At 46.9% G+C, this 27,834-nt stretch overlaps 1 protein-coding gene across 1 annotated transcript; it reads right to left on the bottom strand.

Annotated features, from left to right (window-relative positions):
* On the bottom strand, positions 1 to 27,748 carry LOC308171941 (polyadenylate-binding protein 4-like; the record flags this gene model as incomplete). The annotated part of the gene is made up of 6 exons (XM_080546854.1): positions 1 to 45; positions 4,577 to 4,755; positions 5,398 to 5,604; positions 25,896 to 26,019; positions 26,155 to 26,496; positions 26,897 to 27,748. 6 exons carry the CDS (start codon positions 27,746 to 27,748, stop codon positions 1 to 3), a joined length of 1,749 nt encoding a protein of 582 aa, XP_080402980.1.
* Between the last annotated feature and the right edge of the window lie 86 nt (positions 27,749 to 27,834).

The raw sequence follows: 27,834 nt of genomic DNA, 5'->3' as shown, positions 1-27,834 counted from the left end.
CTACATCTCTGTGTGGGGTGATTGTATCTTCTCCAACACTTGAACCTGTGAAAGAGGAGAGGTATGACGCTGTTTAGTAAATACACATTATTTCTGTCTAATATTTATCTAGAAACCCAAACTGTATTACGCTCTGGTTGAGAGAGTCTGCTAAATGGCTAAAATGTAAATGAATTAAATGTTAATAACATGTTCCAGCTGCGTATACATTCAGTATTTCTCCTCATGTTCAATTGACAAGGAGTGAATTCTTACCCACAAGAGTACAAAACAACATCACTGAATAGAGCAACATCATAGCTAAAGCACTGCGTCAGATAGAGAGACTAGAAGCTTTGCTGAACCAGAGTGATCTTCACTTGGAACATTCACTCTTAAAGGTGACTCTGTTCTGCTCACTGTCTGTTGGGAGTGATGTTGAGCTCCTCCCCTTTAACACAATAGAATGTTGCATAATTGGCTTCAGTGAGACAACCTGTTGCCAATGCACTGTAGTGTACTCATCACTCCACTAGGTGGCAGTGAAAGGTAACAAATTACTCGAGACTAGAAACACTCTCAGGTAATAAGAGGTTTTTGTACAGTGTCTCTGGGTTTCCTGTCACTGTGGGCCTCAGAGCGCAGTAGTAGAGAGCAGAGTCTGTCACTTCTGCTGAGGAGATCTTCAGATACAGTCTTTTTCAATAACTTTAACAGAGAACCTTGTGTTTGGATTTAGAGGATCTGCAGATCTTGTGGTGATCGCTGTTCTATATATGGACCAGGGTTTCCGTTAGAAAAAATTGCCGCCGGACATCGTGTCCGGGAAGATTTCGATTTACCGGACAAACGTGATATATTCCGGTCATCATATTAAAATATAATAACATTTTTTTTTTTCAAAATCATATTTTTTTCCCCAAATCTAATATAGCTGTTTGTCGCGGTGATTACTGTTGTGTAGCGGCCTATATATGCCATTTAATGTCTATTTCTCATCCGATACGATTAGATGCGAGCTATATAATATATAATAATATAACATGATTCGCATGCGCGCTATGCCATTATGTCCAGCGCTGAACGGGCGCCTCACTGGGAACTGAACAGACAGCATCGATCAATGAACGGACTCCACATTACGTTAACTGAAGTTTGTTAAATTGTTTGGGATTAATGTGAGTTTTCTATTTTCTCTTTCCAGTTTTACCCTTTTTTTATCAATAAAACAACGTCATTTCTATAACCAGGTCTCGCTGGTTGGGAAGGCATTTCGTTTAGCTGCCTGTCAAATCATACTTAATCGGACTCGGGAGTATGACAATGAGGAGAACATAACTGTTTATTGAGAAACAATAGGCAGGCTGGTATACGTATATAAAGAAATACCACAATGTCTAGATGTATAACATTTTATTGAACAGTGCAAGCATGTAGGCTTCTGGCGTGACATCGTACCCCTAACGTTCTTAGGGCTTGTTTGAAAAGCTTAGACTGAAAGTTAGTGCCCTGGTCAGATTGTATAACAAGAGGAAGACCGAATGTGGAAAAAAACGTTGTTAAAGCTTTCACCACTGAGCTGGCTGATATGTTACGCAACGGAACAGCTTCGGGAAAACGAGTAGCAGCGCACATAATAGTGAGCAAATACTGACTTCCACTTTTAGTCCTAGGCAAAGGTCCAACACAATCAATTATTACACGTTCAAATGGCTCCCCTATAGCAGGAATGGGATGCAATGGTGCGGGTGGAATGGATTGATTAGGCTTACCCGCCATCTGACAAGTATGGCAACAGCGGCAGTGCTTGGCAACATCCGCCTTCAGTCCGGGCCAAAAGAAATGTTTCAATATCAGCTGATAAGTTTTAGTTATACCTAAATGTCCTGACCACTGGCTCTCATGTGCTACAGATAACACCTGTTGTCTATAACCCACAGGCACAACCACTTGTTTTACAGTATTCCACTCACAACCATTTGCATTAGGAGGAGACCATTTACGCATTAATATCCCATCGTTAAGGAAATAAACTACGTTGCCCCCTATTTCAGATTCCTCACTAGCTGCATGTAAAAAACATTTGTTTAATGACTGATCAGCTACTTGAGCGACACGCAATCGCTCGCCGGTTACAGGCAGAGATAGGCTGTCAGCGGATGGTATGGTAGGACTCGGGGAGGATGGTAACTCTACCACTTTCTCCCTGGGAGAAGCTGAAACAATCGGGTTCTCATCCCTTTCAGAAAAGGCTTGCATAATCACACTATCACAGAGAGAAACATCGCTATCCTCCTCTCTGCCTCGACTCGATTGTGCACGAGTTATAGCGCACACCGGAAACAACCGCTGTTTCGCATAGGCAGCCTACACATTAGGAGTCATCATCATGCCGGTGTCAAATCATATCATAATAAAAGAAATACATAGCCTATATATTCGTCTTTTTTCAAATAGAAGGAATCAGAATGTGAACTTTAGCGAATTGTATTCAAATTGTGCTTAGAGGGAATTCTTTTCACCGGACATTTATGTCCGACGAGTTTTCAATTTGTCGGACTTCAACAAATTTTACCGGACAAAAACCGGTAATTACCGGTTAACGGAAACCCTGATATGGACATAAGGAACTCAGGTGTTTGTCCTCCGTGTTGTCGATACCAAAATAAATAATCTTAATGCCAGCAGTTTTGAAATATGTGTAGGAGAGAGTAACGTTGGTGCCTTCTACAGTAGACACTTCAGTCTGGACTGGAGTGAGGTCCTGAGAACTGACACCTGGACAGAAAAGAATAATACAAATGTTTGATCTTTATTTAATTTGAACAAATAAAAATATGACCAACACAATTGTTAACATATGGTGAAACATTATGGGCCCTATTATGCACTTCATAAGTCTTAAGCAATAAGACGAGGCGGTAGATCTAAACTTAAGACGTGGAGGCGTGGTCAAGGCAACTTTGCTATTATGCGTGCGGTAGTGGGCGCCTAAAACCCGGCGCTAAGCAAAGAAATTAGTCATGGGTGTGTTTTGGGCGTCTTCTCAATCAACCCAATCAGCGTGCCAGGTGCCATTCCCTTTAAGAACCGGCTGCGTTGAGTCATTAGCGCTATGCTATTATGGAAGTCCTAAGAAGGAGGTCAGCGCGCTTCTCTGCCTCTCCCTTCTGAAATAAAGCATTTATACTGTGACCGTAATTGACGTCTTGCCGTGGAGCCACGTGCGTGTTCATGTGTGCCCACATGCATGCGCAAACCGCGGAGGCGCGCTCGTGTTTCAAAACGTGCATGAAGTCTAAACTTAAGAACTTTTCAAACCACTTCTTAGCGCTAGGAGCAAAGTCAGATCGCATAATAGCAGGGGCGCCTAGTGCACTTCATTAACATATGAACACTCCCACAATGAGTAATATATGCACGGGAGTATTGCGTCTTATGTGTGGGCGCCTATCGACACCGGCATAATAGCAGTAGCGCGTATGAAGCGCATAATAAGGGTGGCGGTAGGTCTTAACCTGGCGGTGCGTCTTAATTAAGACTTAAGACGGCAAGTTAAGAAGTGCATAATAGGGCCCTATATCTCGTACCCATAACTATGTTCAGGAGCAGCAGAGAACACAGCAACATCATCTTACATGAAACAGAGACAAATGATAACTGAACATTCCATCCTGGTGTTTATGTACTTCACTCTCTGTTTAGCTCCTCCCCTGCCACAAGCCCCTCCCCTTAACATAGTCAGTGTATGTAGGTGTGTTTCATGTACTGTAGGTTCATGTGAGGTTTTTGTACAGTGTCTCTGGGTTTCCTGTCACTGTGGGCCTCACAGCACAGTAGTAGAGAGCAGAGTCTGTCACTTCAGCAGAGGTGATCTTGAGAGACAAGCGATTTCCACTAACTTCAGCAGACAATCTTGTGTCTGGATTCCCAGGATCTGCATATCGTGTGGTGGTCCCTGATCCTGAGATGAACATGAGGAACGTTGGTGCTTTTTCTGCATCTTGACGATACCAGTAGAATTCATCTCCAAAAGATGCAGTTTTGAGTAGTTGAAGGAGAGAGTAACACTGGTGTCTTCTACAGTGGACACTTCAGTCTGGACTGGGCTGAGATCCTGAGAATGAACACCTGTATGTGAAAGTATATAAATATGAAGTTATTCAGGGAAATGTATCTCTAATTTCTCTGTCATTCATTTAATGACTAAAGGATTACATATTTATCTTTATTCAAATACATGAGTATCACTATCACATGTTAATCACCTACCCATAACTATCACCAGGAACAACAGCAACACCATCTTATATGAAACAGAGATGAAGAGACAGGGAGCACTGCTGTTTCTGAAAGTTTCATCCTCTTTTATGTACTTCTCTGTTAAGCCCCTCCCCTTAGTGTCAGTAGGTGTGTTTCATGTACTGTAGGTTCATGTGAGGTTTTTGTACAGTGTCTCTGGGTTTCCTGTCACTGTGGGCTGCAGGGCGCAGTAGTAGAGAGCAGAGTCTGTCACTTCAGCAGAGGAGATCTCCAGATCCACACGTTTCTGTTCTTTGTCATGTGTGATGTTCAGTCCTGGTATTGGGTTGGTTACCTGTCCTATGTACTCCATAATGAGGAACTGTGGTGCTGATCCAGGGTTCTTGCGGTACCATGACAGACTGTTAGCTGTGTCTGAGCTGGTGTACTTGCAGGAGATGTTAACACTACTACCCTCAATAGCATGCACTACATCTCTGTGTGGTGTGATTGTATCTTCTCCAACACTTGGACCTGTGAAAGAGGAGAGGTATTACGCTGTTTAGTAAATACACATTATTGATCTAGAAAGCCAAACTGTATTATGCTCTGGATGAGAGAGTGCTAAATAACTCAAATGTAAAAATGAATAAATAATTAATTGGTATTCCAGCAGCATATACATTCAGTATTTTTCCGTAAGTTCAATTGACAAGGAGTGAATTCTTACCTACAAGACTGCAAAACAACATCACTGAATAGAGCAGCATCGTAGCTAAAGCACTGTGTCAGATAGAGAGACTAGAAGCGTTGCTGAACCAGAGTGATCTTCACTTGGAACATTCACTCTTAAAGGTGACTCTGTTCTGCTCACTGTCTGCTGGGAGTGATGTTGAGCTCCTCCCCTTTAACACAATAGAATGTTGCCTAATGGCTTCAGTGAGACAACCTGTTGCCAATGCACTGTAGTGTCCTCATCACTCCACTAGGTGTCACTATTGTATGAAAGGGAACCAGAGACTAGAAACACTCTCTCAGGTAATAAGAGGTTTTTGTACAGGGTCTCTGGGTTTCCTGACACTGTGGGCTGCAGGGCGCAGTAGTAGAGAGCAGAGTCTGTCACTTCAGCAGAGGAGATCTCCAGATACAGTTGGGTCTTCTCTGTGTTCAGTTTACCAGAGAGGCGAGGGTCCAGAGACTCAGCAGTCCCTCCGGTCCCAGTGGCGCCTAGGAGAAGGAGGTACTGGGGAGCAGATCCTGGGTTCTGCGTGTACCATAGTAGAGAGAACGCTGAGGAGTAGTTGCAGGACAGAGTAACTTTGCTGCCTTCTTCACCATGTACTTCATGCTGGTTTGACTGGATAGTTTGCCCAGAACTGACACCTGGAAACATGAGGAAGTGAACATTGAGTTATGAACAGATAATACTACAAATGCAGTATTTTCCCCAAATAAATAGGACTACTATAATAGGTTGAAGCAGTACACTACAAAGTGTTGAAAAAAAGACAATTGAACAGAAACACAACATTGTTGGGGTCGGACGTCAAACTGACAAAGAATGCACCAAACTAAATTCCTCTGCAAGGTTTTCAATGGATCATGTCACCCTGTCTTTCTGTTGAAGCTCCACCCCAAAGGACTTTAATGCAGTCATGTGTTTGTACAGTGTCTCTGGGTTTCCTGTCACTGTGGGCTGCAGGGCGCAGTAGTAGAGAGCAGAGTCTGTCACTTCAGCAGAGGAGATCTCCAGATCCACACGGTTTCTCTCCTTATTCAGGTTAACAGATAGTCGAGGGTACGGAGGATCAGCTCTCACTACATTCACTTTATCTCCATATGCTGAGATGAGGAGGAGGAACTGAGGAGCAGATCTGGGATGTTGGTGATACCATAACAGACTACTTGATGCACTACTAGTTAGTGAGTAGTTGCAGGAGAGCTTGACATTGTCACCCTGGATCGCATGTTCTTCCAGCCTGATGGAGAATATTTCATCTTCGTAACTGTCACCTGTCAAGTCAAGATTGTGTAATGAGTCATTTATTGGCAAATCGTAATATGTTGTGTTTTGTTATGAATATATTATGTTTTAAAAGTTGTTATTAAGAGGTTATTACATATCTATTATGTTACTGTATTTCACTTACCTACGAATGTTAAAAGTCCGAAGACTATCCAACACAGCATGGTTGATGTTAAAGAGACAAGCTGACAATGAACAGAGAAGAACACTTCATGCCACTCTGGTTCTCCTCTTCTTCTTCTTCTTCTTCTTCTTCCATTCTAGCTCCTCCTCTCAATGCAGTTGTACATGACATCTCCTTTCAGAGAGGATCTTCTGAAGAGGAGGAACCACAGTCAGGGAAGAAGATGTGTTGGAAAGAATAAGCTTTGTTTTTCATGTCTGATTTTCAAGACCAATAAGAAACAATGAAGAAAACCTCTCTCCAATCTATCCTTTGTTATGGAGTTTCAGTACATGTTTTCATATGTCTTTAATGTCCACTGAATTAATGTCAACATGTGAGAAAGATAACAGTAGTGATTGAGTTAATAACTGCCTCTATGTTTTTACAATGGAGTTAATGTGATAGTTTGACCTTATGTGAGGTCACATTGTGTAAAGTGTTGCCCCCATCACGCTAAACATGCTGCCACTCGTTCACCCAACAGGTGTTACCACAACAATACTCTTATCTCCAGAGCCTCTGCAGCCGTGTGGCTGATACTGAACTGTGGTGAGAGAATGACCTGTAAACTGGTCTACAACAGGGCCTTTCTCAGCGTAGGGGTTTTTGTACAGCCTCTAGGAGACTTTGTATCAGTGTGCGGCCCTGAGGGCGCAGTAGTAGAGAGCGGCGTCTGTCAGAGTCACTGGTTTGATCACGAGGCTGATGGACTTTGGAGACGATTCAATCGTATATCGACTATCAGTGCTGTGTTCATCTTTGTTTGTTCCTGCACCTTTATACAGTAGAAACTCAGGCGCCTGGTTAGGATGTTGCCGGTACCAGAAAAGGTGGATGTTTTGGCTGCTTGAATCATAGGAGCACCTCAGTGTCGCAGAGCCTCCTTCTGTATGGGTGTATTCTTCCTTCTCAGGAGTCATTTCATCACCACATACTAAACCTGCAGTGGGAAAACTATTATGTCAATTATTAAAAACAATATATGTATATGATATATGTGTTTATATCAGCATGACTATCTACATTAATATTCTTGTTTGTATTTTCATGATTGTTTAGTAATAATATGAATAATCTCATGGTGATAATAAGGATATCAGGAGACTTGTTGTTGTTGTTTACATGTGTTGTTTATTGATGATTAGAATCAGGACACTGAGGGGTTTCTCCATCTCCAGACAGACTGTTGCAGGCCTTCACTCTCCTCTAAAGTCTTCCTCTGTGTGTTACTGTGGGCTTTACAACCAGCTGGGACGTCACCACACCCACCAAGGAAACAGGAGGGGCATGTTTACTGTTCGATAGCTGCAGTGTGTCTGTGTGTCTGTCTGTCTGGCTCTCTGTCTGTCTGTCTGTCTTTCTAAAACTTGATGAAAGTAATGTAAGATCGGATACAGTGTGTGTGTGTGTGTGTGTGTGTGTGTGTGTGTGTGTGTGTGTGTGTGTGTGTGTGTGTGTCAGTGGAGGCTCCTCCATAGAGGTGGAGGAGGCCTGGCCTCCCCAATAATTTGAGAGAAGAGAGAGAGATTTAAAAAAGCAATAATTATATTTTTTATCAGACACACAACATACAATTCAGAACAATACTTCATCCATTTCTATTATTTATCCTGCAGAACAGCACTCATACACGCGTGTGGCGGAAAAAGGTACTACACGGAGGCCAGGCCTCCTGTCGTAAAGTGGTTTCTCATAGAAGTCAATGTAATGCAATTTTTTTCATGGCAATATGTGATTGGCCAAATCACTGAAAATGGGTGGGAACAGGAGGCCTGGCCTCCGTGTAGTACCTTTTTCCGCCACACGCGTGTATGAGTGCTGTTCTGCAGGATAAATATTAGAAATGGATGAAGTATTGTTCTGAATTGTATGTTGTGTGTCTGATTGACATAGTGTTTGAGTGCTTTTGACATGTCATTGATTGTATGTAGTATGTTGTGGTGAATGTTGTGAGCCTGAGCAGAAGGGACAATAGCTGCTGCAGGCGGACCAGAGATTCATGCCAATTGTTTTGTTTATTTGATGACCCATTGTGCAGGCAATAAAAGCTGCTTCATCCACCATCCTGAGAGTGTCCCAATCCCTTCAGTACCGACAAACACAAATTAATAATTTTTAACAAAGACAGATAAGAAGAACAGGGAACATTCCATCGCGAGTGAAGCAAGCAAGCGGAAAAAAAATTGGCCTCCTCAATTCTGGAAGTCACCAGCCTCCACTGGTGTGTGTGTGTGTGTGTGTGTGTGTGTGTGTGTGTGTGTGTGTGTGTGTGTGTGTGTGTGTACCAGAGTGCATCTGATGTAAAGTTGTGGTCTGGATATGACTTCTGACCTCATTAGAAAATAACACCTTATCTCTGCTCAGCTTTTTGTACAGCCTCTTCCAGCTGTTGCATCGCTGCGTAGTCTGAGTCAGTACTCAGAGCACAGTAGTAGAGAGTTCAGTTGATATTGTGTGTGTTATGGATTCATATCGACTATCAGAGGCATGTCCAGTACTGCTCAATGATCATGCACCTTTATACAGCAGATACTGAGGTGCCTGGTCAGGGTAATGCATGAACCAGTAAAACCTAATAGCGTGCCTCTTAGATTTATAAGTGAAGCTCAGTTTCACAGATTCTCCCTCTTTTCCACGGACTTCAGGTATAACAGGAGACATGGAATCTCCAGCCACCAGTTGTGTAAAAATACAGAAACAACATGATTGCAGTACAGTAACATAACATCACCTCCGTCCAAAGATAGAAGAAAATACGTTCGAAGCAATTTATGGTAATGATGATACTAGTTTACGATATTAAAATGTGACTTAATAACAAAAACATTGTTTACCTGAGGCCAGGATGAGGTGGCATGACAACTGCATGACAACTTTACAAGCACAAGATGAAACTCTGATGTCTTTATGGGGCTTGGAGTTTTCTTTGAGGAGAAACACACACACACACATAAAACACTTTGCACACACACACACACACACACAGTGGATGAATGGATATAGCACTAGATCAACCTACACAGATCAACGTATTACTGAACATACAAACAGCATTTCCACGTGTAGTCTATGCAGATATAGAGGATGGTTGAAGGACACTGGCTCCTATGAACATAGTTGTTGTACAGGAGCTGTATATCCTGTAGTCACAGTGGGCCTCAGAGCACAGTAGTACACAGCAGAGTCAGACAGCTGCAGCCTCTGGATCCTCAGAGGAACTGACTTCAGAGTAGAAGTGATATTGAGATTGGCATCAAATCTCCCTTTGAATTCTTCAGCATTTTCCCCTCTGTCTCCCAAAAATGTGAACCTCTTCAACATGAACCTGGGGTAGTCGTTAGCTTCTTGTTTGTACCAGAACAGAAAGGGGCTTGGATCTGTAGTATCAAATTCACAGCCCAGTGTGACTAGACCTCCCTCAGTAGCAGTCACATCTCCTGTTGGCTGGGTGACTGAGTCCTCTCCTCTGCACTCTGGAAAACAACCAACATATTTATTCATATTCGTGCCAGGAAGAAATATATCAAGCAAAACATTCTAGAGGGGACGGTGTTGATTTGTTAACTCTGATTGTGCTTATTGTTGTGCTTTTTTATCTGAACAAATACTAAATGAAAGTAAAGTAATAAACTAGAGGTGATTAATCCTGGTGGTGTCATACCAAGACAGAGAGGCAGACTCAGCAGGTTCCTCAGCCAGTGCTCCATGTCTGCTGTGAGGTGAGATGGAAGAGGCAGAGCAGCAAACACACTCTGATGTACATGTGCTGCTGTGAGCTGAGCTTTGACTCCCTCTACCCTACTGTTCATTCTTCATCTTCCTCATCTTGTGTCCTGTGTAGCCTCCTATGGGGAGGTGTCTGCAGTGCTGACAGGATGGCATCGCCTGGAATCAGGGAGGAACATTTGCTTTGCAACGTCGCCCCCTTCAGGTTGACTTTCACACTGCTCCACTAAACTGTATGAATTATGAGGAGGACTGTGATTGATCCTTTGAGATTTGTAGATTTGGTCACCGCCCCATATGGAGCACCACAAGACTGACCAGAGTAGACATGAGGGCTATTCTCTGTTTTCTACCTTCTACACTAACCTTAATAAGAACAATATGTTTCTTTATACAACTGTTGTATAAACGCTCACTCCACTGTCAGAAACTGAGTTGAAAGATGTACTGTAATTAAATAGCAGCAAGTTGTGGATGTTGATGATCTTACTATACTACCCAAATAAGCACCCTCACAGAAATACCAGTTTCACAATCATAACAGTCAACAGACATATCATAAACAGACAGCAGTAATCTAGGCCTTCAGTAAAAACTGTTAGATACATTAAAAACGTTTAATGTTCATGGAGAAAAAAAAAGAGTAAATGACATTTTCATGATCAACTTTTGTCAAGACAAGACTGCTCCTCCAGGTGTGACTACAGTTGTCTGATGCCTCTAACCCTCTGGTAGATGATATCAGATTGTGGTTTAATGTTTGATTCTGATCCAGACCACAACAAAGCATTTCAGTCAGGAGGGTTTTTGTACAGCCTCCTAGCGACTTTGTATCACTGTGTTTAGCAAGTAATAGTTATAGACATCATCCAGAGCACAGTAGTAGAGAGCTGTGTCTGCCAGGGTTAGACGCGTTATGACAAGTTCAGTTGATGTCCAGGACGTTGTGGATTCATAACGACTATCAGACGTACGTTTAACACTCACTTTAACACTCACTTTAACGCTCACTTTTCTGGCACCTTTCCGCAGTAGATACTGAGGTGCCTGGTTAGGATGATGTCTGTACCAGTGAAGCAAAACATATTCAGTGTTTGTCTCATAAGTGCAGCTTAATGTCACAGATTCTCCCTCTCTACTGATGACTTCAGGTTTTACAGGAGAAATGGAATCCTCAGCTATCAGCTCTGTAATAAAGATACAATAACACAATTATGAGAGGAAAAACACTATAATGTTGTTCATTACATCAACCATAGGACAGCACAGAAAAGAAAAACATGATATTTACTGATTTACCATAATAAAATTATGATCTATTTTATTATGTTTACACAACAATAAAATATAATTAGGTTAGATATTGTTCACCTGAGGCCATAATGAGAACCAGTATGAGTGAGTTCTCCATGTGGAACAGAGATATACTAGATCACTTCTCTGTCTTGGTCACTGTATTCTGTTGCTGTGATGCTCGTTGCTGAGAGTTTTCTGCAGAGAGGAAAAGGGGATGTATCTGACTCTGAAATCTGACCTCACTCTCAACTGTATTAGCTGTATTGACTTCTAGAGGAACCATTTCCTTTACAGATGCTGGTGTTTTATTACATTTTTTTTTTATTATTACTCAGTAATTACAAATCATTTCCTCAGGACACATTTATAAATGATATGCTAAATAAATAAACTAAATATCTTATATACAAAAGCAAGGCATTATCTTATTATCATTACTAAATACTACTTCCCATATATACTGTATATATATATATATATATATATATATACCGGTGCTGGTCATATAATTAGAATATCATCAAAAAGTTTATTTATGTCAGTAATTCCATTCAAAAACTAAAACTTATATTATATATTATAAAATATATATTATATTCATATTTCAAATGTTTATTTCTTTTAATTTTGATGATTATTACTGACAACTAATGAAGATCCCAAATACAGTATCTCAGAAAATTAGAATATTACTTAAGACCAATACAAAACAAGGTTTTTAAAAAATGTTGGCCAACTGAAAAGTATGAACATGGAAAGTATGAGCATGTACAGCACTCAATACTTAGTTGGGGCTCCTTTTGCCTGAATTACTGCAGCAATGCGGTGTGGCATGGAGTCCATCGGTCTGTGGCACTGCTCAGGTGTTATGAGAGCCCAGGTTGCTCTGATAGTGGCCTTCAGCTCTTCTGCATTGTTGGGTCTGGCGCATCGCATCTTCCTCTTCACAATACCCCATAGATTTTCTATGGGGCTAAGGTCAGGCGAGTTTGCTGGCCAATTAAGAACAGGGATACCATGGTCCTTAAACCAGGTACTGGTATCTTTGGCACTGTGTGCAGGTGCCAAGTCCTGTTGGCAAATGAAATCTGCATCTCCATAAAGTTGGTCAGCAGCAGGAAGCATGAAGTGCTCTAAAACTTCCTGGTAGACAGCTGCGTTGACCCTGGACCTCAGAAAACACAGTGGACCAACACCAGCAGATGACATGGCACCCCAAACCATCACTGACGGTGGAAACTTTACACTGGACTTCAAGTAACGTGGATTCTGTGCCTCTCCTCTCTTCCTCCAGACTCTCTCCTCTCTTCCTCCAGACTCTGGGACCTTGATTTCCAAAGGAAATGCAACATTTACTTTCATCAGACAACATAACTTTGGACCACTCAGCAGCAGTCCAGTCCTTTTTGTCTTTAGCCCAGGCGAGACGCTTCTGACGCTGTCTCTTGTTCAAGAGTGGCTTGACACAAGGAGTGCGACAGCTGAAACCCATGTCTTGCATACGTCTGTGTGTGGTGGTTCTTGAAGCACTGACTCCAGCTGCAGTCCACTCTTTGTGAATCTCCCCCACATTTTTGAATCGGCTTTGTTTCACAATCCTCTCCAGGGTGCGGTTATCCCTATTGCTTGAACACTGTTTTCTACCACATCTTTTCCTTCCCTTCGCCTCTCTATTAATTTGCTTGGACACAGAGCTCTGTGAACAGCCAGCCTCTTTAGCAATGACCTTTTGTGTCTTGCCCTCTTTGTGCAAGGTGTCAATGGTCGTCTTTTGGACAACTGTCAGGTCAGCAGTCTTCCCCATGATTGTGTAGCCTACAGAACTGGACTGAGGGACCATTTTAAAGGCGTTTGCAGGTGTTTTTAGTTAATTAGCTGATTAGAGTGTGGCACCAGGTGTCTTCAATATTGAACCTTTTCACAATATTCTAATTTTCTGAGATACAAAATTTGGGGTTTTCATTAGTTGTCAGTAATAATCATCAAAATTAAAAGCAATAAACACTTGAAATATATCAATCTGTGTGGAATGAATGTATACAAGTTTCACTTTTTGAATGGAATTACTTAAATAAATCAACTTTTTGATGATATTGTTATGCACACCTTGAAACTGGAAAAGCCAAATGTGGTGGAACCCCAGAGAAACAGAGACAGAGGCCAGGAGAATATATAATGATTTATTATGGATGATATAAACAAAGAAATAGGCCCTACACTAACTAGTGGAAAAACAAACATAAGGTGTGATGCAGGCGATAATAATGGGGTGTGTAATTATACTATGTGTGTGTGCGTGTATGAGGTCAGGGGTGTTGTATTATGTGCTGCGATACTACCCTAGTGAGCAAAGTCCGAGATCCTTTTCGGGCCAGGGAGAGTGATCCATGAGAGAGTAGTCCAGAGGGGAGTCCAGGGAGGGAAATCCAGATGAGAGTAGTCAGAGGGGGTCCATACAGAAAGTTATGTCCAAGCGTTGGATCTCCGTCTGTAGCAGGGTTAAGTAGGCGGCTGTCCAGGTGGTGATTGGGACAGCTGGGCTGAAACGTAATAGCCCACACCTGCTGCAAACAGAGCCAGAGATCCGGCCCACTCAATCCGGCCGGGAGGGGGCGCCAGAACGAGGCTCACGGGGGCGTGTCGGATTAGGAGGCACAACAGTACCCCCTTCCTCAGGGGAGGCACCGGACGACGGACCCAGGGCCCCGGGGTTGGCTCGGTAGAAATCCTCCAATAAGGACGGGTCGGCGAGATAGGACGCAGGCACCCAAGTCCGGTCCTCGGGCCCGTAGCCAACCCAGTCCACTAGGTATTGAAACCCGCGACCCCGGCGGCGGACCTCCAGTAGTTTGTTTACCGTCCATACCGGGTCCCCATCATCCAGGACACGGGGCGGCGGCGGAGCCGGGCTGGGGGAAGACAAAGGGCTGGCGGCCACAGGTTTAAGCTGGGAGACATGGAACACCGGGTGTATTTTGAGGGAGGGAGGAAGGGTCAAACGTACCGCCGTGGGGTTGACGATACGGTCCACGGGATAGGGACCAACGTACCGGGGGTTGAGTTTCCGGGTGGAGGTTTGGGAGGTCTGGAGGGGCAGGTCCCGGGCCAACAGCCAAACCCTCTGACCTGGCTGGTAGTCAGGGGCCGGCACCCTCCGCCGGTTCGCGCTCCGCCGGGCGCGCTCGGTGGCGCGGAGCAACGCCGCCCTGGCGGTCCTCCACACGTTGCGACACCGGCGGAGATGGGCCCTGGTGGTTGGGACCGCCACCTCCAGCTCCTGTTGGGGAAACAGAGGGGGTTGGTAACCCAGGGAACATTCGAATGGGGACATACCAGTGGCGGCGCTCTCCATAGTGTTGAGGGAGTACTCCACCCACGGCAGGTATTTCGCCCAGGAGGAGGGATTGTGGGCGGAGACACATCGGAGAGCGGCTTCCAGAGCCTGGTTGGCCCGCTCGGCCTGCCCATTGGACTGAGGGTGGTACCCGGAGGTGAGACTGGTGGTGGCCCCAATGCCTCTGCAGAAGGCCCGCCAGACCTTGGAGACGAACTGGGGGCCCCGGTCAGAAACCACATCCGAGGGGATCCCGTGGAGGCGTACGACGTGGAGAGTTAGGAGGTCCGCCGTCTCGGCCGCTGTGGGCAGTTTCGGGAGGGGAACGAAGTGGACCGCCTTGGAGAACCGGTCCACGATGGTGAGAATGGTGTCGCACCCCTGGGAGACAGGGAGCCCAGTAACAAAGTCCACGGCGATGTGCGACCACGGTCGGCTGGGCACCGGGAGAGGCTGCAGGAGACCCGCAGGAGGCCGATGGGAGGCCTTACTACGGGCGCACACCGTACAGGCGGCCACAAACTCCCTGGTGTCCCCCCTGAGATTGGGCCACCAGAACCTCCTCCCGATGAATGCCGCCGTCCGCCGCTCGCCGGGGTGGCAAGCGAAGCAGCTGGAGTGGCCCCACTCCAACACCCTGGCTCGGACAGCTGTAGGCACAAACAAACGGTTAGGGGGTCCGGTCCTAGGGTCTGGTTCGGCCCGCTGAGCCTGTCTCACCAAAGCCTCGACGGGCCAGGTTACGAACCCCACCACCCGGGACGGGGACAGGATGGTATCTCCCCCCTCAGCGACACCCGAATCCGCCTTGGGGAACTGGCGGGAGAGAGCATCAGCTTTGACGTTCTTGGAGCCGGGACGGTAGGTAAGGGTGAAGTCGAAACGACTAAAAAAAAGAGCCCAGCGGGCTTGTCGAGAGTTGAGCCTCTTGGCGGACCCAAGGTAAGTGAGGTTCCTATGGTCAGACCACACCAGGAACGGTAGTTTGGCTCCCTCCAGCCAGTGTCTCCACTCCCTCAGGGCCTCGTGAACCGCCAGCAGCTCCTTGTTGCCCACGTCGTAATTTTGGGCCGCGGGTTCGTAGCGCCGAGAGAAGTAGGCGCAAGGGTGTATCTTCTGGTCCTCCCCCGACCGTTGAGAGAGGACCCCCCCGATCCCCGTGTCCGAAGCATCTACATCTACGATGAACTGTCTCTCGGGGTCGGGGTGGATCAGCACTGGCGCGGAGGAGAACAGGTGTTTTAGTGTGCCGAAAGCGGTCTCAGCAGCGGCGGTCCAGCAGAAGGGCCGTGAGGTGGAGGTAAGCGCAGTGAGCGGCGCTGCGACCTGGCTGAACCCTTTAATGAACCGCCTCACAAATCCCGCGAACCCCAGGAAGCGTCTAAGTTGGGTCCGGTCCGTGGGCTGAGGCCACTCCACGACGGCCTTGACCTTGGCAGGGTCCGCCCGCATCTGTCCGTCCTCCACCACATTACCCAGGTAGGTGACCGAGCTGGTGTGGAAAACGCACTTCTCCCCCTTCACGAATTAGCGGTTCTCCAGGAGCCTCTGCAGGACTAGCCGGACGTGCTGGTGGTGCTCCTCCACGGACCGAGAAAAAATAAGAATGTCGTCAAGGTACACAACAACAAAAATGTTTAACATGTCCCGAAGGACATCGTTGACCAGGGCCTGGAAAATAGCAGGGGCATTAGATAGACCAAAAGGCATGACGCGGTATTCAAAATGGCCGAGGTGGGTGTTAAACCCGGTCTTCCACTCGTCCCCCTCCCTGATGCGGACTAGATGGTAGGCGTTACGTAGGTCCAGCTTGGTGAATACCTTGGCATGGGTGAGGGGTTCGAAGGTGGAGCTAATGAGGGGAAGGGGATAACGGTTCTTTACAGAAATGTCATTCAGAGCCCGAAAATCAATGCAAGGTCTGAGCCCACCGTCCTTCTTGGATACGAAGAAGAATCCAGCCGCGAGGGGAGAGGAGGAGGGCTGGATGATACCAGAGTTGATGGACTCCGTAATGTAGTTACGCATCGCCTCCTTTTCAGGGAGTGAGAGGCTGTAAAGTCTACCTTTAGGAAGGGTGGCACCAGGCAGGAGGTCTATAGGACAGTCATACGGGCGATGGGGTGGAAGGGAGAGTGCCTCGTCCTTGCTGAACACCTGGGCTAGGTCGTGGTAGATGTGAGGAACCCCGGTGAGGTCAGGCGGAGTGATCTTAGACTTGGGGTCGCTAGAGGGAGACAGGGCGGAGCGAAGGCAGGAGGCGTAACACGTACCTCTCCAGCCTAGGATCTGGCCCGAAGCCCAGGAGATGTGAGGTTCATGTCTCTCGAGCCAGGGTCTACCCAGCACCAGGGGAGACGTGGGGGTCTGAAGGACAAAGAACCGGATCTCCTCGGTATGATTCCCGGAGATCGTAAGAGATATAAGCCCAGTGGTGTGGGTGATAGTTCCTAGGGAACGGCCATCAATGGCCCTAGGCATGATGGGGCGGTCTAGAAGGACTAGGGGGATGCCCGCCTGGTGGACTAAGTTTTCATCGATTAGACAACCATCAGCCCCGGAGTCGATGAGGGCGCTGACAGACAGGGTGTCCTTCCCCCAGGTGAGAGTGGCAGGGAATAGGCGACTGGGGGTGACCTGGGGCTGAGAGAGAGAGGTGTTGCTCACCAGTATGCCCCCTACTGGTGAGCTGGGTCTTTTGGCCGGACAGGACACGCCCGGATGATGTGCCCCTCCTTGCCGCAGTACAGGCACTGCTTGTTGAGAAGCCTCCGTTCTCGCTCCTCTCGCGAGAGCCGAGAGCGGCCGATCTCCATGGGCTCCCCAGCCCCGGAAGTAGCCACGAGAGGAGGCAGCATGGGCAGAGAAGGGGGCGGGGTCGTTCCGGCGCGATAGGTAGTGGGGCGCGTGACAGCTCGCTGGACGCGGTCGGTGCGTCGTACCTGAAGGCGTGCATCCATCCTAAGGGCCAGGGTAATCAGCTCATTAAGGGTGCCGGGATCGTCGCGCACCAACAGGTCCTTGATGGAATCATGTAACCCCTTGTGGAAAAGGCTGAGGAGGGCTCCGTCATTCCAGCCTGTCTCCGTGGCTAGAGTACGGAACTCGACCATGTACTCGGCTACAGAGCGGGAACCCTGGGAGATGGCTAACAAGCGGCCGGTTACATCCTGCCCGTCCTGGGGGTGGTCGAACACGAACCGGAACTCCGCTTTAAACAGGGGGTAATCCGTGGAGTATCTTGAACTGCTCCCGACAGCGGCTATGGCCCATTTGAGCGCTTTGTCAGCGAGTAGAGACATGATAAACGCTACCTTGGCCCCGTCGGAGGAGTACTTGGAAGGCTGGTGCGTAAATACTAATTCGCACTGGGTCAGAAAACCCCGACAACAATCAAAGTCACCATGGAATGGAGCGGGGCTGACTAACCTGGGTTCCCAGTGAGCGACAGGAGGATAGAGCGAAACGGGGTTCACAGGATCGACCGGGGGATTAGTCATCTGCCCAGATATGGAACTCGTGTCAGGGGGTGGTCTGCTGCCTGCGGCGATGAGGTCCAGAGAACGCTGGATGGAGGCGAGAGACCCGGACAGGGCGTCCATCTTCGTCTCGAGACTATTTACAGCCCCGACGGTGGCACGGGTGGTATTCTCCAGTACGGCTATCTGGCCTTGGACCGTGGGGAAGGCCTTCTGGAGCTCGGCCTGCAGACTGGTAAGTTGCGTAGCATGGCTATTTACCTCTCTGCGTAAATCTACGACTAATGGGAGAACCCCAATACCCGGGGAACCACCCTTGTTCTCTGGAGTTCCACCTTGGCTCATAATGGCTTGGACATACTGTTATGCACACCTTGAAACTGGAAAAGCCAAATGTGGTGGAACCCCAGAGAAACAGAGACAGAGGCCAGGAGAATATATAATGATTTATTATGGATGATATAAACAAAGAAATAGGCCCTACACTAACTAGTAGAAAAACAAACATAAGGTGTGATGCAGGCGATAGTTATGGGGTGTGTAATTATACTATGTGTGTGTGCGTGTATGAGGTCAGGGGTGTTGTATTATGTGCTGCGATACTACCCTAGTGAGCAAAGTCCGAGATCCTTTTCGGGCCAGGGAGAGTGATCCATGAGAGAGTAGTCCAGAGGGGAGTCCAGGGAGGGAAATCCAGATGAGAGTAGTCAGAGGGGGTCCATACAGAAAGTTATGTCCAAGCGTTGGATCTCCGTCTGTAGCAGGGTTAAGTAGGCGGCTGTCCAGGTGGTGATTGGGACAGCTGGGCTGAAACGTAATAGCCCACACCTGATGCAAACAGAGCCAGAGATCCAGCCCACTCAATCCGGCCGGGAGGGGGCGCCAGAACGAGGCTCACGGGGGCGTGTCGGATTAGGAGGCACAACAGATATTCTAATTATATGACCAGTACCTGTATATGTTACGGTACATGTGGGAACACGGTACATGTGGGAAAAATAGGGTTAGGGTTAGGCGTAGGGTTAGGATTAGGGTTAGACATGCCAGCATGTACCAAGTCGACGTAGCACCTAACCCTAACCCCAGTTTTCCCACATGTACCATATTCCCACATGTACCATAACATATACACTACCGTTCAAAAGTTTGGGGTCACCCAGACAATTTCGTGTTTTCCATGAAAACTCACACTTTTATTTATCAAATGAGTTGCAAAATGAATAGAAAATATAGTCAAGACATTGACAAGGTTAGAAATAATGATTTTTATTTGAAATAATAATTTTGTCCTTCAAACTTTGCTTTCGTCAAAGAATGCTCCCTTTGCAGCAATTACAGCATTGCAGACCTTTGGCATTCTAGCTGTTAATTTGTTGAGGTAATCTGAAGAAATTTCACCCCACACTTCCTGAAGCACCTCCCACAAGTTGGATTGGCTTGATGGGCACTTCTTGCGTACCATACGGTCAAGCTGCTCCCACAACAGCTCAATCTAGTTCCCGTTCACCAGATTCAAATGGCTGTGTTCAGTTCAACATTCTTGGAAGAAAAAAATTCTCTTTTGAACGCATTCATACACAACATTTTTCCAAACCAACGTTCATATTCCAAGTAATGTAACTTGACAATCTTTTTCTCCAGACTGCAGACGAAGCCACCATCCAGGATGGGATCGAGGCGACCACAGTGGGGATCTTCAATATAAAGAGCGACGACCCAAGTGAAGGGGACATCGGGATCGTCCTCGAAGGGCAGGCTGTACTGCGAGACCTCCCAAGCGTGCCCTTCGCAACAGCCATGCTGTTTGGTCTAATCTATAATTTAAATCTGGGCTACCCTGCAGAACTGAGGTACACTTTTGAAGTTGTACAGAAAATCCTAATGCAGCTGGATGGCAGTACACTGTCAAAGAAGGCACAAGCCTTGAAACTCAAACGTTTTGAGTGAGATGTGAGGTCAGTAACCTCTATATATATATATATATATATATATATATATTTTTTTTTTTCAATGTACTCCTCCCTGAACGTTCAGACACGAAGGTGTCTGCCAGCAGCTCCAACCTAACCAGTTAATTGTCGATCTCATGTAAAGTTTTTAAGCCGTCCCAATGCACAGACAATGTTCATGTCAGTTCTACTGGTGTTACGGGGATCGAGATTTTGTTTATTTAGTGAACCATTCAGTAAACTTAACTGTTTCCAGTGTTTTTGGGGGGCTGTGAACCTGTAGTTCATATTTAGGAAGATAAATCAATGAGAATTAAAAGTAGGCTAGCCTAACTCGACTACAAAACAATGCTAGATTCAGATTCTTCGCCTTGAGGCTCGTTATAGGCTACTATCAGTGTTTCACACGATTAAGGCTGTCGCGCGAGCATCAGGAGCAAGTGAGAGAAGTGTCAAGTAATGTTTGGATTAGGTTTAGGCTTAGGGCTGGTAATCATGTGGGGTTAACAGGCTCTGCATCGATGGGAACTAGCCTCTACCCATTATGTTGATATAAATGACACTGCATTACTGCATCTTATGCATAAAAGGAAATTATTGACATTGGTTTAGTGGTAAAACAAAACTTTTTAAATCACTGTCTATGATTCTATAATAGACTGTAGCAATAGCTTGTGGTACACATATAAAAAGGGACTTTTTGGGACTGAACTTAGTTCAAAATAGTGAATTATGAACTTGAACACTTTAGTTGGACATCATACTCCCTCACCAGACAATCTGGCTTCTCGTTGAGGTACACACAGAGACCCTTGAGGATGGACTCCCTTTCAAAGTCAATGTCATCATTCTGGAAAGAGAGTTACCGGTATTTCATTTGTCATAACAACCGACAAGGGGTGTTAGATCACTGCAATGCTCAAAGGAAAATTACACCTTTTGGGGAGTTTAGCCTATTTACCACCTTCCCCATTGTGAGACAAGAACATGTGGCATTTTCTTCTCTGTGCATTCTGTATGAACATTTTGGAAATCCAAAGAATTACCCTAGCTTAGCTGCAAGAACTAAACTGAATGGGCCCCGCTAGCATTGTTGCAGCATTGCTAGGGGAGCCCATTCAATTTAGTTCTTACAGCTAAACTTGGGTAATTCTTTGGATTTCCAAAATGTTCATACAGAATGCACAGAAGAAAATTGTATATGTTCTTGTCGCACAATGGGGAAGGTGGGGAAGGTGGCAAATAGGCTAGACTGAAAAATGTGTTTTTCCTTTAAAGGTGCACTTCCCCCATTAGCAATCAGCTTTCTGTTCTTCCATAAGTGTCAGTACATTACAATGAAGGTGGTTTTCCTGACCTCAATTTTCCCTGGGCTTCCCAAAAAAATAATATGTTGTTTTTTTAAACTACACAAATTATGTCATAAAGATGTCAAAATCGTCATATGACATCATTTTGTCCAGATTTTAAATGTTACTTTTAATTAACTTTTTTTTAATTATTCGAGCATCCCGATGGGTTGTTGGAGGGGAACGGTTGAAGAGCGGGCTGCGTCTTCCACCAATCAGGGCGTACATGGATGACATGACGACAATAACAACAACAAACGCATGCACCAAACGCCTGCTGGATAAACTCCAGGGAAACATCAAATGGGCACGAATGGAGATTAAACCCAGTAAGTCCCGCAGTATCTCCATTGTCAAAGGCAAGCTCGCCAATGAGAGGTTCCACGTCAACAACGAGCCAATACCAACAGTTCTGGAGAAGCCCATCAAAAGCCTTGGCCGCTGGTATAGCGCAGAACTCAAAGACTCGAAGCAGGTGGAACAACTCAAGCAGGATACAATCAGTGGCCTCAAGCAGATCAACAACACTGCTCTCCCTGGGAAGCTGAAGCTGTGGTGCTTTCAGTTTGGACTGCTGCCCCGTCTCATGTGGCCAATTTCCATCTACGAGGTCACACTATCCCATGCCAACCGGCTGGAGAGACTGGTGAATGCACAAGTGAGGAAGTGGCTTGGACTGCCGAGAGGCCTTAGCAGCATAGGCCTGTATGGCAACGGAGCCCTCTCCCTACCAATCTCAAGCCTGGTGGAGGAGTACAAATGTGCCAAATCAAGGCTGGAAATGACTCTAACAGAATCCCGGGATCCATTCGTCAGAGGTGCTGCTCCAATCCTAGCAACGGGGAGGAAATGGAAGCCATCTGCAGCAGTTGCGGTGGCAAAGACCGCCCTCAGACACCGGGATATAGTGGGGCATGTCCAACATGGCAGAGGGGGCCTTGGCTTGGAAACAACAACACCCACATGGCAAAAGGCTACTCCAACCGAACGGCGGAAGATGGTGGTTGAGGAGGTGCGCCACCAGGAGGAAGCAGCCAGGTGCGCCAAGGCAGTCTCCCAAGCCCAGCAAGGCCGCTGGATGAAGTGGGAGAGCGTGGAGAGGAGGAAAATCACGTGGAACGAGCTGTGGAGCATGGAGTCTAATAGGCTAAGTTTCATCATCAGAGCCACATATGATGTCCTGCCCTCTCCTACCAACCTACATCTCTGGTATGGAGAGGACCCAGCCTGTCTCCAGTGTGCAGCCCCAGCAACCCTCAAACACATCTTGGTGGGTTGCAAGACCAGTCTAACTCAAGGAAGATACACCTGGCGCCACAACCAAGTGCTAAAGTGCTTGGCTGCCAAACTTGAGCACAAGAGGGTAACCACCAACGCCATGCCTCTCAATGCCCAGACTACCTTTCCACGGAAAACAACCTTCATCCGGGAAGGGGAGAAACAGCGGACCAAGCCATCACCTCCAGACTCAGGCCCACTGAACGCAGCCCGGGATTGGGAAATGCGGGTAGACCTCAGCCAGAGGCTCACCTTCCCACCCGAAATTGCAGCGACCAACCTGCGCCCAGACCTAGTCCTCTGGTCCAAGTCCTGCCGGCGTGTCTTCATCGTAGAACTGACGGTCCCATGGGAGGAGGCCATCGATGAGGCATTCGAACGGAAGAGGCTGCGGTATGCCAACTTAGCAGTCGAAGCAGAGGGGCGGGGCTGGAACGTGAAGGTGTGGCCAGTGGAGGTGGGCTGCAGAGGCTTTGTAGCCAGCTCCACCACAAGGCTCCTGAGGGCAGTAGGGATCAGAGGACAGGCCCAACGGAAGGCAATCAGAGAACTGTCCACTGCAGCAGAACGGAGCAGTCACTGGCTGTGGCTGAAACGTAGGGACCCAACATGGGCTCCCAAATGACCACGTGGTGCCACCGTGCGACACACACCCAGGCCTGATCAGCCTGTGGTGGGCCAACCTCGGCAGAGGGTGTCTTGTGATAACTGGCCGAAACACCCAATGAGGTCGGGGACCACAACTGAAGATGTGTCGTACTGGTGGCACCACGTGATCATTGCCAAATTCCACTCCACCCAAGAGGACATCTCCAACTCCACTCAATTGTTGTGCTGAATATTTAGGGATTTTAACAACCAGTCCTATTAAGAATCCTTTTGGAAGCCCAGGGAAGATTGAGGGCAGAAAACCCACCTTCATTGTAATGTACTGACACTTAGGGAAGGACAGAAAGCTGATTGCTAATGGAGGAAGTGCCCCTTTAGTGCAGCTAAAAAATTGTCTCAGAAAGCCACCATCCCAGGCCACCTAAACAGAAGGACTGAAATTATGTCAAGAGGGGGGTCCAGGCAGGGCAGATTGTCAGCTTAGTCTAGAGGCAGGGGTGGAGAGTATGACAAAAGTCCTCTGTGCCCTGTGGTTACTGCATAATTGTACACCAACATCACTGTTGTACAAGAACTGTACATCATTTGCAGGCAATATACCACATTACATTTGATTTTAATCACCATCATGCAACACATATTAGAGTACAAAGAATTGGGGTACATTATTCTATCAAATATTTTTCTGGAATAAATGTACATACTTTGTCCATGGCTTCCTGGATTGCCATCACTTTTTTGCCGATCACACCTCCTCTCTTTTTAAAGAGATGCAAAAGCCTGTAGGTGTGCATGTCAAGCTCGGACAGGAACTTAGATTGGAGAGGCATTGTAGTGATGAATGGGTGAATGAGAGGCCGTTGTAAAGCACTTTGGATAAAGGCGCTGTATACGTGCAGTCCAGTTACCACTTAGGAGGCCTTGTTGTTGGTCTATCTAGTCCAACCAGGGTTTTTACTTTTATCGTCAAGGTCCAGTTTACCCTTTTCTAGACACAGCCGAGTCCATCAATTTAATTTCCTAATGAAATAATTTATTCATTTCGTAATCATTTTTTTTCAATGCTAACATTTTATTTCATCGGTGAATCGGTATTGTTTCATAGTCCGGGTCTCCTTTTTTATGCGTTAGCCGCTTGGAACTCTGGGAAGTGGCCAATTTTCGGTACAGCCTCCTCAGCCCAGTGGGCCTCCAGCGCAGCGACCGCTTCATCCACCTGGTAGCGCAGCGCCTCAGGAGACGCCAGCAGGCGCAGCAGATCACGGTTGTCCATCTCCAGCAGCATGCCTGTGACCTTGGGGGCGATGCTGGGGTGCATGCTGAGGATGGATGGGAAGAGACGCTCACCTGGAGGGAGGGGGGAGTAAATATCAGTAACAGTAACTGTTGGAACGTTATAGGTTACCTGATCGATTGACAGTTAAAAGAGATTGATTAATATGTTACATGATTGATTGACAGTTAAAAGAGTTATTATTTATCGTTAAGGTAGTTTAAAAAAAAAAGAAGTACATTTCTGTTGTATTAGTTAAAGAATGGGTTTCAGAACTGCAGTTTCCAGAATGCCTTGCAGCAAGACGTCTCACAGAAGTCGACAGTTTGTTGTTTTTGAGAAATGCGAATTGTACCGTCCAGAATATGAAAGTGAATATCTAACAGCTTGTTTTATTGAATTGAAAGTGATCACAAGTGCATGTCAGCAGATTTGTATATAAAGAACCTTTCGCTTGATAACACCAGTCCTAGCCATCATTTCAGGAGGTAGAAATTCTACAGTAACTGTAACAGCTAATGGGTATCCATAGAAACAAACAAATAGACTCACCTATCATCTGCTTCTGGTCCTCATGGGGAACTGTAGCCAGTATGGAGGCAGTCAGTGTCTCCTGGTCCTGGTCCTGGACATGGACAGCAGGCTGCTGCACGGGGACTTGTAGCTGGGGAGCCGTGTGCTGCTGGCGGTCGTGTCCACCAGCTGTGGACTTGTTCTGGGGCACAGCGTGCAGCCGTGCCATAGCTGGATCACCATCTGCAACGGCAGGGTGCTTTCTCAAGGCCTGGGTAGCTGAGAGGGGAAGATAAGCATAACCAAAGGGATATTTATGGCAAATGTTTGGATAGTGCTCTTGTCTCTATGTCAGGGGTCCCCACACCTTCTGAAACATCCCATTCAAGCACCTTTCAAGGACTTTCAAGACTCGATTCCCTCAAATTCAAGGACCCAACACGGCATAGTTTGAGACGGAGCTAGTTGACGAGCTGAGTAAAACATTTTTGAATATATATTATTTATTTTTTAGCGAGAGAGAGAGGGGAATTCAAGCACTTTCAATGGCCCATGTCTATTTTCAAAAAACTTTTAAGACCTTGATTTCTTTTTCTCAAACTCACAAACTTTCAAGGGTTTCAAGGACCCGTGGGAACCTTGCTATGCGCAGGCATGCTTCACTAAATAAACTGACCTATGTGCTGAGACGTCATCCTACGGGGCACCTGGGAAGGTGTGGCGGGGGTCATAGCATCGAAGGTCTGAGGCCCGGTAGCCCATGGAGACGTGGTGGTGTCGTCGGGCGTGTTCTGGAAGTGCTGAGGTTTCGCCTCAGGTTCGAGGGTAGCCAGGTGATGAGTGGGTCTCAGCTGAGCTGAGGAGTATTGGGCGGTTCCACAGTCCTGGGTCTGTGGAATGTGAGAAGCCATGAAGAGTCCAGGTGGGGGAGCAACCTGGTAGGGTAAGTTAGGTAGGAAGTCTGGGTCGGGAACGGCGCAGACGCTGGCCATCCTCTGTGGCATGTTCCGGTTGGTTCTGAGAGCCTGGCGCTCCTCCTTGCGCTGGGCCAGGGCCACGTACAGGGGCTTGGTGGCCACGATGCGGCCGTTCATCTCGGTCACGGCCTTGGTGGCCGCCTCGGGGGAGGAGAAGCACACGAAGCCGAATCCCTTGCTGCGTCCTTCCTCCGTCATCATCACCTTCGCGCTGGTGATGGTTCCGAAGCGGGAGAACTCTTTGTGCAGTTGGTCGTCGTCCAAGCGGTCGTGCAAGTTCTTCACGTACAGGTTGACACCCTGCTGGTAGAGAGAGAGCATGTTTAGTGAGATGTTTTTATACCTCAAATACATCAAGAATGTTTACCGAGACTATCAGCTTCTTTTTCTTATACACATAATAATGTTAGCTGTAGCTATCTCACCCAGTGACTAACACTGACAGATATTGACAGCTGTCAATCTAGAGGGGGAGTGGTTGTGTTACCGCCCATTAGCTGGCTGTGTGAAAGTGTGAAAAACAACCAACTCTTTAAACAGCTTTTTCTCTGGATTGTGATTGTATGACACATCATTCGAAAGCGTACAATCTGTAGTTTAAGCACATGTAAAAAAAAAAAAAAAAAAAGGCTTTGCCTACTGGTTGCTTTGACTACTTTTCACCAGCAGCTGTCACATTTTTTCCTTCATAAACACACACCTGGTATGTGGTCCTGTGGCCCTGGTTCAGTTGCTCAAACTGGCTCTTCAGGACAGCCTGGCGCTCTCCTCTCTTCTGGGCCCGGCCCACGTAGACCCGCCTCCCGTTTATCTCCTGGCCGTTCATCTCCTCGACGGCCCTCTTGGCGTTCTCGTGCCTCTCGAAGTTGACGAATCCAAAACCCACGGATCTACCAGCGCCATCAGTCATGACCCGGACGCTCAGGGCCGGTCCGAATCTCTCAAACCTCTCCTTCAGGCGTCGGTCGTCCATATCCTCCCCAAAGTTCTTGACGTACACGTTAGTGAACTCTCGCTCTTTGCGAGACTTCCAGTGTCCGACAAACACTTTTTGGTCGTTCAACAACGTGCCGTCGAGTCTCTCGATAGCTCTCTCTGCGGCCTCCTGGGTGTTATACTGGACGAAGCCGAAGCGTTTAGAGAAGCCGTTCTCGTCAGACGCTACCTTGCAGGAAAGGATGTCCCCGAACTCGGAGAACGTGTCGTAGAGGTCCTTGCTGTCGAAAGCCTTCGCTAAATTCTTGATGAAGATGTTGCCGACTCCACTGTTCCTTCTAGAGGGGTCACGCTGACACCACATGATGCGCATGGGTCTCCCGTTGACGTCGTCGAAGTTCATGGTGTCCAAGGCGCGCTCGGCGTCAGCTCGCTGTTGGAAGTTGACGAAAGCGTACCCGAGAGACCGGCGTGTCCTCATGTCCCTGCACACTCTTATAGAGGTGATCGGTCCAGAAGGGCTGAATTTCTCAAATAGCATTCCTTCAGTGGTGTCCATGTGGAGATCTCCTACATACAAGGAGGCCGTCGGTTGAATAGGCGCACTAGGATTCATTGTCTGGTGACTTTCGGATAGCGAGAGTTGGAGAAAAACTGTGAGAAGAACGAATAACTAATCTATCTATCTAGCTCTTCACAGAG

This window comes from Nansenia antarctica (genome assembly GCF_963989245.1).
Source record: "Nansenia antarctica genome assembly, chromosome: 16".
NCBI lineage: Eukaryota > Metazoa > Chordata > Actinopteri > Argentiniformes > Microstomatidae > Nansenia > Nansenia antarctica.
Note: the sequence above shows the minus strand (reverse complement) of the source record. Positions and strands in the feature narration are given on the sequence as shown.